The sequence below is a fragment of the Trichoderma aggressivum genome, assembly GCF_033847375.1.
Source record: "Trichoderma aggressivum f. europaeum strain CBS 100526 chromosome Unknown scaffold_027, whole genome shotgun sequence".
Lineage (NCBI taxonomy): Eukaryota > Fungi > Ascomycota > Sordariomycetes > Hypocreales > Hypocreaceae > Trichoderma > Trichoderma aggressivum.
Window position 1 is genome coordinate 240,716 of NW_026946393.1, and position 17,206 is coordinate 257,921.

Consider the following 17,206-nt stretch of genomic DNA (forward strand, 5'->3'; position numbering starts at 1 on the left):
CGAGCAGAATGATACATGGCCCTGTCATTTTGTGGACGGCCTCCGTATATTTCTTTGTATACTTCCCCCCTTTTTCTCCTTGTCGCGCACATATGCCCATTATACGGAGTCCCTGTCTCCTATGTTGTCTGGATACTTGGTTGGAGAGGCAGCGGTGTTTTTTCTCGGTCCCCTCGATGCGTGCATGCATTGCTTATTTTGTTTTTTCCTTTCTTCTTTTTGGATGGTAATGGCGATGTGCGGATTAAAATTGGACATTATTCTATAGTGTATTCCCCACGTTGAATTAATAGTACTACGACGGTAGATTACCAAAACTAATGGGCGCTTGGCCTCCTATTTATCAATTACGAACAAGACTCGTATACAATTCCTTTTGCTCGTATTACTCTATGTTGACCAAGCTTCTTACCCGGCATCAATTTTCCGAGGCCGGACTCGGAGGCAGAGAGGCCCACTAATGACTTCAGGGCCCTCCGAAGCACCGAATTGTAACTGCGCGACAGGCAATTGGGCATCCATTTTAACCAAGGGCGTCTTAGTGGCAGAAAAAAAAAAAGAAAAGTGACGCCTAACAGTGGCCTCATGGCGCTTAAACATTGGATGAGGTGCTTGGCTCAACGTCCACGTCTCTCCTAGAGAGAAAAATAGGTAGGTATAGTAGCTCCGGCTTTTGCCTACCCGGGAATCGCCAGCCGATCGAAGGTGCTAACCAAAGGAAAGCTTCAACCTATCGCCCCTCTGATCTCACTCCCGTCTTTTTTTTTCTTCCTACGCTCCGATCCGACTTTGGTTGGCCTCACGACAGCAGGATTCTCACCCTCGGACCGAAAAATGGTGACACGATCGAGGCTTGCGCGAGTGCTGCAATCGCCCGGCCGGCGAATGGGCGCAATTGGCGGTGCCAGACTCGCGCCCTGCCATGCAATTTCGCCTGCCCGATGCTTTGCGACTTCGGTCCCGAGGTTGTTGTCTCAATCACAGGCGGTCCAGCACCTTGCCAAGCTCACGTCGGAGACGTATCCGGGACTGACGAGAGACGCCAAATATGCGTCACTGACGGCGGAGGATGTCGCTTACTTCAAAAACCTGCTTGGGGGCGAGCAGGCCGTGATTGATGGCACCGCCGGCGGCGCAGAGGACGATCTCAAGCCCTTCAACGAGGATTGGATGCATAAGTACCGCGGCCAAGGCCGTCTCGTGCTCAAGCCAGGATCGACCGAGGATGTCAGCCAGATCCTCAAGTACTGCAACGACAGGAAGCTGGCGGTGGTGCCGCAGGGAGGCAACACGGGTCTCGTTGGGGGCTCCGTGCCTATTTTCGACGAGATCATCATCAACATGAGCCGCATGAACCAGATCCATTCCTTCGACGAGGTCAGCGGCTCACTCGTGTTGGACGCTGGATGCATCTTGGAGGTGGCCGATCAGTACCTCGCCGAAAGGGGATACATCTTTCCCCTCGACTTGGGAGCCAAGGGATCGTGCCATGTGGGTGGTACAGTTGCCACCAATGCTGGAGGTCTGAGGCTGTTGCGCTACGGCAGCTTGCACGGGAATGTCTTGGGCATGGAGGCCGTGCTGCCGGACGGCACCGTCATGAACGACCTGTGTGCCCTGCGCAAGAACAACACGGGCTACGACCTGAAGCAGCTGTTCATCGGCGGCGAGGGAACCATTGGCATCATCACCAAGCTGGTCATCCAGTGCCCGCAGCGGTCTGCCGCCGTCAACGTGGCCTACTTTGGCCTGGAGTCGTATGAGAAGGCGCAGCTCGCGTTCCGGGAGGCCAAGAAGCAGCTGGGGGAAATCCTTTCTGCCTTTGAGCTGATGGATTCGCGGACGCAGCAGATTGTGCACAAGATCAAGGGCGAAGAGAGGCCTCTGGAGGGCGAGCACCCCTTCTACTGTCTCATCGAGACGAGCGGCTCCAACGGCGACCACGACTACGAGAAGCTAGAAAAGTTCCTCGAGGACGTGCTGACCAAGGAAATCGTGGTCGATGGCGTCGTGGCCCAAGGCGAGGGGCAGGCCAAGGCGCTGTGGAGCTGGCGCGAGAGCATCACCGAGTGCATTGGCCACGGCGGCGGGGTCTACAAGTACGATGTCTCGATCCCACTGGCCGAGATGTACTCGCTTGTCGAGGATGTCAAGGCGCGCATGGGGGAGGCTGGCCTAATCGGCGAAACCGAGGAGCACCCGGTAAGCGCAGTGGTGGGCTACGGCCATATGGGTGACTCCAACCTGCATCTCAATGTGGCCGTAAGACGGTATGACGCCAAGGTCGAGGAGGCTCTAGAGCCCTTCGTGTACGAATGGATCGAGAAGCGTAACGGTAGCATCAGCGCCGAGCATGGTCTGGGGCTGGCCAAGAAGAAGTACGTGCAGTACAGCCGGAACGAGGCCGTGATTGGCCTGATGAAGCAGATTAAGAAGCTCTATGATCCGGTAAGCCCACACAATCCCCATTATCAGTTGTCGCCTGTCGCTTGTTTCCTACCCTTGCCTTGCGCCTTTGTTTCAACCTGCTTTTGTTTCATGAATTTTCCTCGTGTTTCCCCATACGACCCTATCTTCCTTGCCGTCTTTCTGCATGATCTGATTGCCTGCGCCGGGCCATGGCCATGGCATACATATCACATGTCTCTCGTCTCCCGCGCGGGAGGACATGTTGGTGGGCTGTACAGTAGAATGCCGCGGCGCGCGCGCTCTCATGCACCCTCTTCCCAACCCGACCCGAGCAATCTCTGCCAACTTATGCACTGCTACGCACGTAGGGCTGACACTGACAATGGCTCATGACAGAACGGCATTATGAATCCATACAAGTACATCTGATGACTGGGGGGTACATGTATGCGTCCGAGGTGGCGGCGGGGGATGCGATAGCACGAGTAATACCGGTACCAGCACGAGTACATTTCTTGCGGTCGGTCCTAAGAAAAAAAAAAGAAACCCTGAACCCATCCATTGAAAGCCAGGCTCCCTTTTTGGGCCCTTTGCATGTATGTAAGTCATGGCAGATGCGGACCGCCTTGTTGGAGTGGGAGGGCCATCCCCTCCCCTGGATCCCCTTAGGCAGATTCGTCACATCTTGTAACTCTTTTGAGCCTGGCGCCATTTCCCGATCCGGTTCCGTATCGGCCGACACCGGTTTGTGTGGACGGCACAAAGACGCGGAACAAGGAGAGGGAGAGGCAGAAATGCACCATGATAGTAGTATTTTGCAAAGTCCCCTATTTTTTTTGTCCATCGCGTTTTATCTTCCGGCGGTCTACGAAAGTGGGCAACAGCAAGACTTTTGGACTTGGATCATCGTAATCAACTTACAGGCACCCACGCAGCCGGCTGGGACGAGGCTGCTGGGCTCCGGAACGGTTCCTTGGGGTTTCTCGCGGCTGGGGGACCCCCCCCCGGACAACCTATCAGATTGCCGGACAGGGTGAGCGGCGGACGGGTTGAGGGAGCCACGTCCAGAGAGGCCACAGGTTTCCTCATAGGTCATATTCCTGTCATTTCAGCGAGCCGGCCAATGGCAGCGCGCGCCTTGTGCAAACATCTGGATCGCTGACACAAGACGACTTGGGCGACCAAGCTCAGCCGTCTCGGTGGGCCAGCCAACCAGGAGCAGAGCTGGCCCTCCGCGTCAGCCCTACGAAACTTAGTGCCAGAAAGAAGATGGTGGGACTGCAGACCTGGACACAAAGAAGGGCTGCCAGTCTAGCGTCATGCCGGGCGGACGAAGGCTGCATTCGCAGCGGAAGTTGCCCTGCTGCTGGGAGGGGGGGGGGGCTAGACAAGACACACAGACGAAGAGAGACTCGATGCTAGACCGAGAGAGCCAACAAGAGGCCTCGGAGCCCCTGAACCGACCGGCAATGTGGTAAGCCTTGCATCTCATGTCGTCCGTGGGGCTGAGGCCGAGAGGCCATCTCAGCCTTCCCATTCGCCGGACGCCTGGTCGCCGTTCGTACGCTTTGTGCTTCGGTGGTTGCCGGGTCTTTACGTGGGATGCCACCAAATCCACAGCCAAAAAGGGCCCATGCCAAAAGGCGGAGTTGTGTGCCTGGCATCATGTTCCCAAGACCAGAGGCCAAAGGCCGTTCGACGCTCGAGATTGGACATACGTCGTGTGGGGATTCACCATTTCTCATTTTTTCCCTTCTCTCCCTCCCCCCCCCCCCCCCTCCCCTCCAGTATGGGACGTTTTGCTTGCCATGTGGTTCTGGTTCCCGGCTTGGGCCTTGTTCCCTTACCTCACCTCCCGTATCATTAATGTCCCGACCCTTACCAACCTGTCCACCATCGACCTACCTAAGGTACGAAACCTTGTTAGCCGGAATAGCTCCCGCGTAACCCAGTCCATGCTTGTCCAAAGACAGGAGGCCTATAGCCCAACGCCGTTCCTCTTGCTCCCTCTTTTACAAATATAAAACAGACCCAACGATGATGCAAAGAGGATAAGCGGTGGCAAAGAGAAGCAAGACTGCGGGCCGGGTTTGCAAAAGACATTCCGACCAGACCAAACCAAACAGCCCTTTCGCCAACCAACGAACCGGACATTTTTCTTTTTTTGTTTCTTCCCATTTTCTTTCTGGAAAAGGCTGAGGAACATATTCGCCGGCCTTCCCTTTCCCCCCCCACAGAGACCACACACACACACCCACGCGCACGCGCATACACGAAACTCTCATACATACGTTTCAAGTTGACACACACACGCATACACGCACACACAAATATATATATATAACTATATATATACACGCGTGAGTTCGAAGATCGACATCATGGTTGGTGTTCCCGGCAAGTATAAGGGGTGCGAGACCTGCCGCAGGCGTCGAGTCAAGGTTTGTTCTTCTTCTTCTCTCCCTCCCCCCTTACTTATACACCTTTGTCGATGAAAAATGAGACATTATGATGAAGAGAAACGAGAAAAAGAGAGAGACAGACAGACAGACACACACGCAAAGAAGACGATATAACAACGGGCAGCAACTAACATGTCGAGAAAATAGTGCAGCAATGAGCGTCCGTTCTGCCAGAACTGCATCAGCAGCGGCAGAACTTGCGAGGGTTATGAGAGAGAGCGAGTGTTCATCACTGGCACGCCAGAGACCAAAGGCCGTGTAGCTTCGCATCCCAAGAAGACGACGCCTTCCAAGAAGCCAAAGGCCAGCCCTAGCCCCAGCGTCAAGGCGGCGGACGAGCCTGGCAGCAGCAGCAGCAGCATCTTTAGCGGCTCACAGCTCTTTCAACCCCTGGCACCGCTCACCTCTGCCTGGGACGACTACGTTCGATTGACGCCGGGGGGCCAGGGGGGAACCGGTTTCCCAGCCCTCATCACGGCGCTCCAGACGAATTTGCAAAGCGTGGCGAGACTCGAGGCGGCTGTCGGTGGTGAAGGCGGCGGTGATGGGGCCGCCGCGGGACTTTTGAGTGCTATACAGTTTCCTCCCTACGCGGCGGCTGAGTTGCTGCCGGTGGCGGACGATGCCTTCGGTATGAATGCGCAATGTTTTGTGCGCCAAAAGGCCACTAATTCTGAGCATGACTCGACAGAGAGCTACTGCGCGTTTCTATTCGAGGTGAGTTTTTTTTTGTTTCTGGTTCTGCATTTCTGTTTTCCTCGTCGTGGTGTTGTCTTGTGCGATCACCGCGCGGGTTTTCCTCGGACGAGGTTCGCTTTCAAGTCCGGTCGAGCTAATTCGGAGATGGGACTTACACAGCACGATTCGTCCGGCGCATCATGGAGGCTCACGGCCGAACAGATGACCAGACTTGGTCCGCACTATTTCGCCTCCTTTCCGAATCACCACTTCTTCGTGAGGGTATATCGCCCTGTAGCTGTAGGTTTCTCGGTCGACGATTTTCCCCCCTCTGGCTGTCCCGGATTTTCCCCTTCCCCCTTCCCCCTTCCCCCCTCCCCCCTCCCCCCTTTCTCCGATTGCTAATAATTTGCTGGACAAAAACAGATGAGCATTGCTCTCTTGAGCAGACGTGATACCTTTTTGAGAGCACCGGAATGGACCACGATACCATGGGAACAGCATCCAAAATCTGCCCTCGACCAGCTGTTTGACATTATACTTCAACTTCCCGCCATCTTCGAGCAGATGGATCGAATCATCCACCTCCAGGCAACGCTTGCCCGTCGGACACAAGCCCAGGAGCTTTTGCATCATTGTCTGGTTGTCGAAGCGCAGTTCCGCCAATGGCTGCAGGAGGCTTATAGGGGAACGGAAGAGCACTCGTACCCGTTCTGGGCCGAGGAGCTCAGGAGCCCTGGCGGCGCCATCCCCTTTGCCAATGCGTATACCTTCAAGGACGGGGTCACTGGCTTGATGTTCGTCTATTACTGGATGGCCATGATCCCATTCCACCGCTGTATCGAACATGTACACATGGCCATTTTCCAACCGGTTGTCGACGCCTATCCCAACATGTGGCCGGAACTGCCGCCCAACCTGCAAATCGACCCGGCGCATTACCAAGACGGACGAGAGCTGGCCGCCAACATCTGCAGGGGATTGGATTCAGCATTGAATTTGACCGTCCAGCCGGACTTGCTCCTGGGGCCGATGACGGTTGCCATGGACTTTTACCGAGACGTCAACGCCGCGTCGCAGGATGGCGTGCTTGAGATCTTGTGGCTGGACGGCTTCAAGAAGCGGCTGTGGGCAAAGGCGCAAGCCGTGACGAGTGTTTTGCAAGCTCACAAATGGTCTGAAGTGGCCAAATTCTAATGAATAATCAGTTTACGCAACATGTCAACCCAAACCCATACAAGTTTGACGAGGGGGGGTTGCAACCAAAAACCGACGACGACGAGGCCAAGAAGAACGAACGATGACATTACAGTGTAGAATACTTTTGTATAGCGACATTTGGAACTTTTTTTTTTCAGAAGCAAAAATCAGATAGACTCGATAGAGATGTTTCATATAAGGGAGGGCAGCTGGACTGCCAGTTTTGGAAGGACAGACAGCGAAGAAGGGAAAATCAAGCGGGGGAATTATCTCACCTCCTTCAGGAAAGGGAAGTTTTTTTTTAAGGGAGAAGGAGAAGAAAAAGGAAGATTGCAGCAACTTTCTATAGTTTGAATAGTATACTTGGCCCCAAACTTCTATTTTGGGGAATATGCACGAGTATTGGTCATGCCTGTGATGTTGGTGGCTAAGAATAGCAGTTTGTTGAAGATACAGTGTGGGGTAACGAGATTATCGGGTGGGCGTTGCTGGGAGATGGACAGTGTGTGGGATGATGTTGATACTGTAGTTTTTGAGGGATCTAATAGGCGAGCAAGGGGTGCATCGGTATTACTCGCATCGAATACGAACTGCATGGTGCTCGTCTTGATGGAATGAGGCAAGGACTGGTGTAAGCGGGGGGTTTGAAGGTGTGTGATTGAATGTCGTGGTTTTGCGGTCTTGCGAATCGGTTTCGTTTGATGTTTGATTGGTATTGAGGGAAGATGGAGAGATGCAATGGTAGGGGGTTATGGTGTTGGAAATGACTGTTGTGAAGAAGAGGGATTTTCACCATGTTTAATTGTTCGCTGTTGTAGTTTCGAAATGATGGATTTGGTCGTATTCTTCTTTATAAGTACCTATACATCAGATTGAGTCTTGTTGCCGGTTCAACTCCCTTCACATGTCCTGATGCGCGTGTAAGTCGAGGCGCTCCAAGGTACAAAGTACTTCGCTCTCCATCCATGTCATGTGACCACGCTCTTTGGAACATGGAGTACGTACCTTGGGTGCGGACCCCGCCATCACGTTTCTCCGTTCCCCCAGCGCGGCTGCCACAGGGAAGCTCCAGCCCAGCTCCAGCCTTTCCCAAGTACCGCCACAGGCAAGGTAGGCTGCCACTCTGACGAAGCTCCGCTAGAACCAGCATATCGACCCCCCCCAGTTATCGAACGTCAAGGCGCCAGAAACAAACAACCTCCTCTTGACCACAGCATTGCCCGCCAGCACTGCACTCGGGTGGCCTCGAACAATCATCATTGCGTGACTTTTTCTTTTCCCTTTGCAAATAATCAGCGGCCATGGCGTCTGGTTACGACAGAGCTCTGTCCGGTAAGTTATTACGCATTCGCTGGCTGAGTGTCGATATCCTCAGTGTGCTGACATTTGCTGTGTGTTTCTAGTCTTCAGGTTTGTGCCCGTTGCAGCCGTGTCTACTATCGCGATCTCGCCCATCTGACGTTTAGCCCAGCCCCGACGGACACGTTTTCCAGGTTGAATATGCCGGCGAAGCTGTGAAGAGAGGTCCGTTTTGGACGAATCCAGAAAGCTGTCTGCCCCCACCTTGACTGACACTTTCTCGGGATAGGAACATGCGCTGTCGGCGTCAAAGGCAAGGAAGTCGTGGTGCTGGGATGTGAGAAGAGGTCTGCGATGAAGCTGCAGGACACAAGAATTACGCCCTCCAAGATCCAGGTGCTGGACCACCACGTCGCCCTGGCCTTTGCCGGCCTGAACGCAGATGCCCGAATCCTCGTCGACAAGGCACGGTTAGAAGCCCAATCCCACCGGCTGTCGGTGGAGGACCCCGTCACGATCGAGTACATTACAAAATACGTTGCCGGCGTGCAGCAGCGCTACACACAGGCTGGAGGTGTCCGACCGTTTGGTATCAGCACCTTGGTGGTTGGGTTTGACAATGGAAGCGAGGTGCCCAGATTGTATCAGACAGAGCCCTCTGGTATCTACTCGGCCTGGTAAGGTTCTCGTATGCGTTTCATCGAGTGCATGATGGCTGATACTCTTGACCAATGCAGGAAGGCGAACGCTATTGGCCGTTCCAGCAAGACGGTTCGAGAGTTCCTGGAGCGAAACTACAAGGAGGACATGGACCGGGAGACCACCATTCGACTAGCGATAAAGTCCCTCCTTGAGGTGGTGCAGACTGGCGCGAAGAACATTGAGATTGCGCTCATGGCCCCTGGTGCGCACATGGAGTTGCTGCCGACGGACGAGATTGAGGGCTACGTCAAGGAGATTGAGCAGGAGAAGCAGGAGGAGGCTGCCAAGAAGAAGACGGGACGAACACCGGGCACCGGAAGCGCTGCCATCCTGACGAGGAGCGGCGATGACTCTGCTGCTGAATAGAGAATCAATGGAAATGGTATTTATTGGAACGCAAACTTAGAGCGCAGATGCTATTGTATCAACATGATATGCAAGATTTAAAAGAGGGACGCCATGATAAAATCGCCACCTCGGTTGATGAAAAGAAAAAAGAAAAAAAGAAAAGAAACTCCAATTAATGTGATGCCGTGGAACGCCGATACAGGAGCTTTCCAAACAACGACGATATGAATAGTAATATATACAACCCCATGCTCCCCTCCCCCTTGGGAACAGGTTGCTTAGCCGAGCTTGTCAGCCTCTGGGGTCGGGTCGAAGATGGTCCTCCGGCCCCCCTGCCGGACCCTCTCGTCCTTGAGCAGCCTGTTGTCCATGCGGACGTCGTCGCCCTCGATGGTGAGGGCGGCCTTGGGGGTCTTTGCCTCGAGGACGTAGTGGTTGTCGCAGTGCGGGCAGTACTCGTCGCTCTCGTCGAATTCCTCGGCGTCCTTGCGGAAGACCTTTTTGCACTTTTTGCAGGCAAAAGTCATTTCCATGCTTTGTTTGAGGGGGTGGGTTTCTTGTTCGGAGTGGCATTCGGCGCAGTCGAACCATTTCCGGCCTTTTTTGGGGGGGAGTTTGATGTTAGTTGGTGGGAAGAGGGGATGGGTGTTTGTTTAGGGCGGGCGTACAGCATGGTGAGCGGATGGCGACTTGGGCGTTGAGAATGTGTTTGCTGGGAGGGTTTTCGTTAGCTGGTTTGCTTGATGTTGGATTTGCTGGTGGTTCGTTTCGTGCGTACCACATGGTGAGTTGAGTCTTTGGGTAGGGGTTGGAGATGTTGATGATGCTGGATTCGTGGCTTTTGGGCTTGAGGATATGCAATGACGCAGGATGAGAAGAAGCAGAGATGAGCAAGATAGAGGGATCTTCTTTTTTCTCGTCCTTGGTAGCGAATGTGGTGATAGTTCTGGAGCTGCTGCAGAATCTCTTGGTCTCTTGGGTTTTGTCTTCCCAGACGCCGCCCTCTGCAGCTGCTATTGGTGGGGGTGCCTTTTAGTGCACTGGCCCCCCTGGGCTGGGCTGTCTTCCGCCAATTTACTTGGTCGGAGCCGCCTGAACAGTTCTTCCTCATGGTGGCGCGTCTTTGAGTTGTTAGTCAGCATCTGCCTGCGTTGATGGTCATCTATCCGTCGAGCATGACCGTGAACTCTGATTAATCTTTCTTTCTTCTTCTCCCCAGTTGTCGGCTTGCTTGCTCGCCACCTCTCCTCCTATACACGGCGGTGACGCGCTCGTCTCCCCATCAAGCCGGCGATTGCGTCTCGCAATCTCTCTCTTTCGTAGCAGAAGCAGAATCAGAATCACGATGCCTCCTATCAAGAGAAAGGCAGGCGGCAGCGCTGTGCAGGGAGGACTCAAGGCTGGCCGGTCCTCGCGCATGTCGACGCCTGGAGGCACGACTCCCCGCAGCATCGATAGTGGCGATGAGGTGGTGGAGGAGGATGATGCGCCGCTGGACGAGGAGCTGGAGCAGGACATCGACAAGAATATAGATCGCTTCTCGCTGGGGCGGTACCAGAAGAAGCATCACATCCGGGAGCCTCTCCCGCACATCTTTGGTAGCAATGATTTCTCGTACCTCGATCTCAAGAAAGATCATCAGAACCGGCCGCTTTGGATTGACCCTCAGAAGGGCAGGATCATCCTCGAGAGCTTCAATCCACTGGCGGAGCAGGCCCAAGACTTCCTCATTACCATTGCCGAGCCCTTGTCGCGCCCGACGTTTATGCATGAATATGCCCTCACAACGCATAGTCTCTACGCCGCGGTCTCCGTTGGCTTGTCGCCTCATGACATTATAAATACCCTCGATCGCTTTCTCAAGACGCCTCTGCCGGACGAGATCCGATCCTTTATCGAGAGCTGCACCCAGAGCTACGGAAAGGTCAAGCTCGTCCTGAAGAATACCAAGTACTACGTCGAGAGTCCAGATCCCAACATGCTGCAGATGCTACTCAAGAACCCCAGGATTGGCCCTCTCCGCGTGCAAGGAACGGCAGAAATCACGACATCCGCCGCGCCCAAGCTGGGCAACCTCGTCATTCCTGGTACGAAGAATGCTGCAGGTGCCAAACAGGCGAACGGTTTGCAGCCGGCAAACGGCGAGCAAGCGCAAGATGGCCAACCGGCCATGCAGGGAGGCGACGTGCTCGCTCGACTGGGCGAGGAAGATGATGACGACCAGGAGGTGACGCACTCGTTTGAGATTGCCGATAAAGATGTCGAGACGGTCCAGAAGGAATGTCTCAACCTGGGGTTCCCGGTCCTCGAAGAGTACGACTTCCGACGAGATGAAGTCAACGCGACGCTGGATATCGATCTCAAGCCGGGCACCCAGATCCGACCGTACCAGGAAAAGAGCCTGAGCAAAATGTTTGGTAACGGCCGTGCCAAGAGTGGCTTGATCGTCTTGCCCTGCGGAGCTGGAAAGACGCTGGTTGGCATTACCGCAGCGTGCACTATCAAGAAGGGTGTCATTGTGCTATGCACAAGTTCCATGTCCGTGGTGCAATGGCGAAACGAGTTTTTGAAGTGGTCCAATATTAATCCAGACGATATTGTCGCCTTTACGTCGGACTCCAAAAACAGCGTCTTCACGGGAAGCACCGGCATCATCGTCACAACCTATTCCATGGTTACTCAGTCCAGAGCTCGATCGTATGATGCTGAGAAAATGATGAGATTCCTTACTGGGCGAGAATGGGGCTTGATGCTTCTGGACGAGGTGCACGTCGTGCCCGCCAACATCTTCCGAAAAGTCACATCTTCCATCAAGACACACTCTAAGCTGGGATTGACGGCCACATTGCTCCGAGAGGACGACAAAATCTCTGATCTCAATTTCCTCATTGGGCCAAAACTGTTCGAGGCCAACTGGATGGAGCTATCCAAGCAGGGTCACATTGCTCGAGTGCAATGCGCCGAAGTTTGGTGTCCCATGCCTACCGAGTTCTATGACGAGTATCTTCGGGCGCCATCGCGCAAGAAGAACCTGCTCTACATCATGAACCCGCGCAAGTTCCAGGCCTGCCAGTACCTGATCAATTACCACGAATCCAGAGGCGACAAGATCATTGTCTTCTCGGATAACGTATACGCGTTGAAAGCATACGCGTTAAAGTTGGGCAAGGCCTTCATCTACGGCGGTACTGGCCAGGCAGAACGTCTACAAGTGTTGGAGAATTTTCAGCACAACCCGCAAGTCAATACGCTATTCCTCTCAAAGATTGGAGACACATCTCTGGACCTGCCGGAGGCCACATGTCTGATTCAAATCTCGTCGCATTACGGTTCTCGACGTCAAGAGGCCCAGAGACTCGGTCGTATCCTTCGAGCCAAGCGAAGAAATGACGAGGGTTTCAATGCGTTCTTCTACTCTCTCGTCTCTAAAGATACGCAGGAAATGTACTTTTCCTCGAAGCGACAGGCCTTTTTGGTTGATCAGGGCTACGCTTTCAAAGTGATTACGCAGCTGGCGAACATTGAGAAGACGCCCGGGCTGGCGTTTGCAACGGCGACTGAGCGTCGCGAGCTGCTACAAAAGGTACTGGTCGAGAATGAGACGATGGATGACGAAGACATCACGGATGATCTGTTTCACAGTGGTACAATGGGCCGAAAGAAGAAGAAGGGAGCTGCCCGCCGAACAGCCGGCACACTGGGCGAGCTCAGTGGCGGACAAGACATGGCTTACATTGAGCAGAATAAGAAGATGAATGGTGCTTTCAAGAAAGGAAAGGGGAAGAAAGAGAGCAGCGCATTCTTCAAGAAGATTGGACGAGAAAATGCCAGGCGAGTCGCCTTGGGTTAGATCTTTGACCTTGGTGATAGGCTTCTTCCTCTTCCCCCTTCCCCTTTTTTCTCTTTTCATAATTATTCGTTATTCACAACTAAACAGATTGGATGATCAGATACTACTAACCAAGGTTTGATTTGATGCGAGGTGTTATGACATATATGAAGGTGTTGCTGAAAAAGCAGCCTTCTTGGTGAACGGCGTTGATCTCGGATTTTTTTTTCATCAACGGTGGTTAAGATTCTACCTCCCGCAACGGATGCACGGAGTGATACACTATTAAAGCATAGGTCATACTCATACAATATTATTGCCATTCTTATTTCCCCCAACAGACTTTGCTCGTATTAAACCGCATGCACGACTAGGTAGTAGCCTTTTTGTGTGAGCGTCTCGTGACAGCCATCGTATGTTGATTGGCATGGAGGGGGACTTGCATATGGCGAATGGAAAGGCATTGGGTCAGCAATGTGCAGAGGAAGTTCGATGCTGGGTGCCCAAATCTCACCTGGTGAGTTGCATCCAGGAGCCCAAGTAGAGGCACAGGGTTGTTTCATTGGCTGCGGATGCGAGGATGGGCCACTACATACGCCTCCTCACGATGGGCTGCATATCACGAAGGAGGCGGGCGTCTAGCAGCGCGAGTTGTGATGAGAGAAGTGATGGATTGTCTTGCCTGTGTGTGGTATGTGGAGAGGTTGTTCATGAGGCGTTGCTTTGAGAGGAGAATGGAGATGATGACTGACGGTGAGGAGTTGGGCGTATTGGTGAGGTCGTCTTACATGATCCCTGTGGAGTCTAGCATCCCGGCTTTGACGATGTTGTATTGCAATCGAGATTTGGGTTGATGATGGATATAGATGAATTGACTCTCATGCAGATGGTCGCGCTAAGAATATAGGATTTCCTACAACCGGGGTGGTTTGGTTGGTAATGGCGCCGTACAGTAGCCCTGCGGTGGTGGACTGCGGCTTTTTGATATATTTCTTGCATGCCTTGTTTTCTGTTTACACATGTAGCTTGTGTGTTTATCTCGTGAGTGACGGGAGCGTAACAAGTCATGTCAAGCGTAGGTGCTTATGGTCAGCTCCTCAGCGAATCGTTATACGCCATCAGTTTGTTGCTTCTCGATTGATGTAGCTGCCAGCCAGTATACGCTTGCTGTCGGTATTCGGGTTGGGCAGCAAGAGGCTTGTTCCTCATTATGTGGCAGATGCGTATAAGAGAACCCCATCTGGGAGAATTCGGCCGCCGCCTTGCATGTAGTAAAATGGAAGGTGAGCTATATGGATTTCGCCATTATGGAAAGCATGGTAGATTCACTAGGAGTCTCTTCCCTTCACGTCTTTTGTTAGACTCTTTCGTCAGAATCAGGCCACGAAAGCTCTCTCGGCATATCACCATATCCATCCATCACTCCAGTTGCACGTGGCTATATCAGAATGAACAAGCCATATCGAGTACCCCGGAGAATTGTTGGGCTTGGCGTTTCCTTGGGGGACATGGGCCAGATTCAAATCCCGATTTTCGGATGCATCATCGGATGTCATGGGATTGGAATGAAGGACGTGTGCATTTCGGATGCACATGATGGACAACAGATGCATGGTCTGTGTGCGTGCTCCGGAATAGCTGTAAGACATGCATGTGCTGTGCAAGCCTTTGCAACGATATACATGTAGGTTTGGTGCAACATGAGTGTTGGTGGCCGGTATGTTGTCTCGTGGGGGGTTGCACAAAACGCTACGGGATGCTGATTCCGTTCTAGAACTCGGCCGGGTCGAATTGAATGGGAAATGCCATTGTCTTGGTGTAACGCCGGGGGCGCACAGAGGGCAGTGCTAATGAATCTGGCGTTTGCATTCTGATGCCGTGCGTTGCGTTATCTTGGACAAACTGGGGGGGTCACTTGTTTTGTCTCTAGTTGTGTTGCAGAGCACGGCGCATGAATCGGAGGTTGCATCCGGCCGGGGGAGGGACAACGAAAGAGGCCAATGGAAGAGGAAAAAAGTTGAATAAAAGTGCCGCAAATGACATGCTCGCCCAGCTTTTTGATTTTGGGGGATCGGCGGCGGTGCATGAGAATAGAATCCCAAGGACGAGGAGCAAAGTGACATCATTGCCGGCGTCTTAGATGCTGCCCAACGCTGCCCGTTTTGTATGTGTATCGGGTGTTAGCAGAGGCAGATGATGGGAATATCCTCACAACGGGCTTAGACTATTTGGTTGAGCGTGTTTTTGGGGCTTCTTCTTTTTGTATGCAGGGAAGCAAATAGTGGTAGCAATGGGTTGTTGATTCTGTAATGGATTTTCACTGCATATTATGACCCTAAATGATCACAGCAGTGCTGATGTTTCATGGATGTTCATTTCAGGCGTTTTTTCTCCTTCTGTACCCCGGCTTTGCGGCCTGGCCGTCGGGCGCTACGGGGCATTTATTGGTCGCCCGGGGAGAGTCGCTGCGAACGAGTCAAACTCCGTTTTGGCGGGAGGATTCGCTGTTCGGCGTTGGCTGACCTTGCTGATGTTTCTAGGGGGGGGCATTCCGAGGAGCTGGAGTATGCGTTGGCTGATCAAATGTCCAATTGCCATCAAGGCTAGCGGTGGTATCAGCAGACGGCCATTGGGAGGCAATGCGTATAACTGATTCATCAATTGGACCAGATTGATGATTTTCTTGTCAAACAGTACAGGTACTGAATGTGCTGTAGATTTACATAGCCCAGAGCACAGGTGAATAGGTACCTGCTAACAAGGGCACGGCCCAGGTAATAGGAGGTACCTTGCCCGGCAACTCGGTCAACAGGCGGAGCATGAGCTGAGAGAGGGCAGCAGCTCCGTCCTCCGTACTTGTCCATCAAGATGGAAAGCGTGGAGTACGTACGATACGAGTACTTCTGTTATCGAGGTACCAGCCCCTTTGGCGGCATTCCGCAGCACTCATCCAGCCTCCTCTTAGCAGCGGCTACCCAGTGCTCCATGCACTGACGTACGCGGGGCCTCGTTCTAGCGTTCTGGGTCAGAGAAAGGCCTGGGCTAAGCTTTCTGCTAAGCCTCTCCCGGAATAGGCCGTTTGACTGAGAGAAGGAACGGAAGACGCTGAAAAGTCGGCAGCAACAAGTCGCACGAGGCGCACGTCGTCGATTTTCTCTTGCCCCCCCTTCCCTTTCCTGGAGAGAGGCTTTGACTTCAATCCCCCGTTTCTCTCCCAATCTCTCCCAATCTCTCCTCCTTCATCTCCCCAGCTATCCCGCCGAAACACTGCAGAAACAGCGCCTCGAAACGGAACGATCTCGACCCTCGTAGACGGTGGCGCGTCTCGCTCCGTCTGGCTGTGCTCCATTCTTGGCCCTCCGTCCTCCGTGCCACCAATCGCCGCCAAAGGGGCTTGGCATCTTGCCGCAGCCGCGGGACTCAACGAGGCCGGGAGAATTGCATTGGCCGTTGCTTGCACCGTAACCCTGCATGATATCTGAGCTCCGTCCACGCTGCATGTTCGGGTGGTGACACTACAAGTACCACAAGTCCGGCTGTTCGAGGGCCACACGCAGTCCAGCGAGAGGGTGCCTTGCAACCACGGGCCTGCGCGCATCACATCAGCCCACGGGCCACGACAACGAGAAGGGGATCCCGGAACCCTGCTTTGGTGCCGACGTTTACAGCAATCCTTTTACGCCACCGTTCTGTCTTTTTTTTCTTTTTTTTTTTTCTCTCATATTGCTTCACCGTCTTTTTATGAGCCCGGATCTGCTCAGCTATCTGCAATTGCGCCTTGACGACAACCCCTCCAATTTCAACTTGCGCCATTGATCAAAGCGTCTGCAAACCAGTCGACAGCTTGCAGGCACGCCCGGCCAATGCGCAAGAGGACTCGCCAATTACGATCTTCCTCCTCGCCAATCTCTCCAGCAGTATCAGCGCCATCCTTGTCTTTTCTTCTTCTTTGGCTGCCACAAACCACGGCAACCTTGCATAATTCAGTCAGCGCTGTAACCTGCACTCCTGATAAGCTCGATATCAGGTCCAGGCCTCCTTGCTCCCCTCCCGCTACTGGCTCGTAAAGTGTCAATCAGCACGCGCTATCCTCTGTCGCTTTTCTTCACCCATCTCAGCGATAGTGTCGACTCCTGCATCCGCATACCACTATCGGCACTCCTCTTTTTTGACTCTTTCTGCTTCCCTTCCAGCCCTTCTGAAAGTCAGCTTCCCCTGGACCACGAGCTTTCCACCCCTGACCAGACATGGTCTCCTCACGATAATCGAATCTCGCCAC

The 17,206-nt window shown here is 53.3% G+C and overlaps 4 protein-coding genes across 4 annotated transcripts; 3 read left to right on the top strand and 1 right to left on the bottom strand.

Annotated features, from left to right (window-relative positions):
* Positions 1–834: 834 nt before the first annotated feature.
* Positions 835–6,853, top strand: Triagg1_6718 (uncharacterized protein; the record flags this gene model as incomplete). Its single annotated transcript, XM_062901374.1, has 8 exons — positions 835–2,448; positions 3,333–3,442; positions 3,522–3,681; positions 3,810–3,883; positions 3,938–4,319; positions 5,019–5,588; positions 5,976–6,704; positions 6,758–6,853. The coding sequence occupies 8 exons, from the start codon at positions 835–837 to the stop codon at positions 6,851–6,853; spliced, it is 3,735 nt and encodes a 1,244-aa protein (XP_062754334.1).
* Positions 6,854–8,050: 1,197 nt separating this feature from the next.
* Positions 8,051–9,116, top strand: Triagg1_6719 (uncharacterized protein; the record flags this gene model as incomplete). The annotated part of the gene is made up of 5 exons (XM_062901375.1): positions 8,051–8,081; positions 8,153–8,159; positions 8,221–8,273; positions 8,338–8,725; positions 8,786–9,116. The coding sequence occupies 5 exons, from the start codon at positions 8,051–8,053 to the stop codon at positions 9,114–9,116; spliced, it is 810 nt and encodes a 269-aa protein (XP_062754335.1).
* A 260-nt stretch (positions 9,117–9,376) lies between these two features.
* Positions 9,377–10,240, bottom strand: Triagg1_6720 (uncharacterized protein; the record flags this gene model as incomplete). Its single annotated transcript, XM_062901376.1, has 3 exons — positions 9,377–9,696; positions 9,767–10,111; positions 10,177–10,240. 3 exons carry the CDS (start codon positions 10,238–10,240, stop codon positions 9,377–9,379), a joined length of 729 nt encoding a protein of 242 aa, XP_062754336.1.
* Positions 10,241–10,443: 203 nt separating this feature from the next.
* On the top strand, positions 10,444–12,948 carry Triagg1_6721 (uncharacterized protein; the record flags this gene model as incomplete). Its single annotated transcript, XM_062901377.1, has 1 exon — positions 10,444–12,948. One exon carries the CDS (start codon positions 10,444–10,446, stop codon positions 12,946–12,948), a length of 2,505 nt encoding a protein of 834 aa, XP_062754337.1.
* Positions 12,949–17,206: the final 4,258 nt, after the last annotated feature.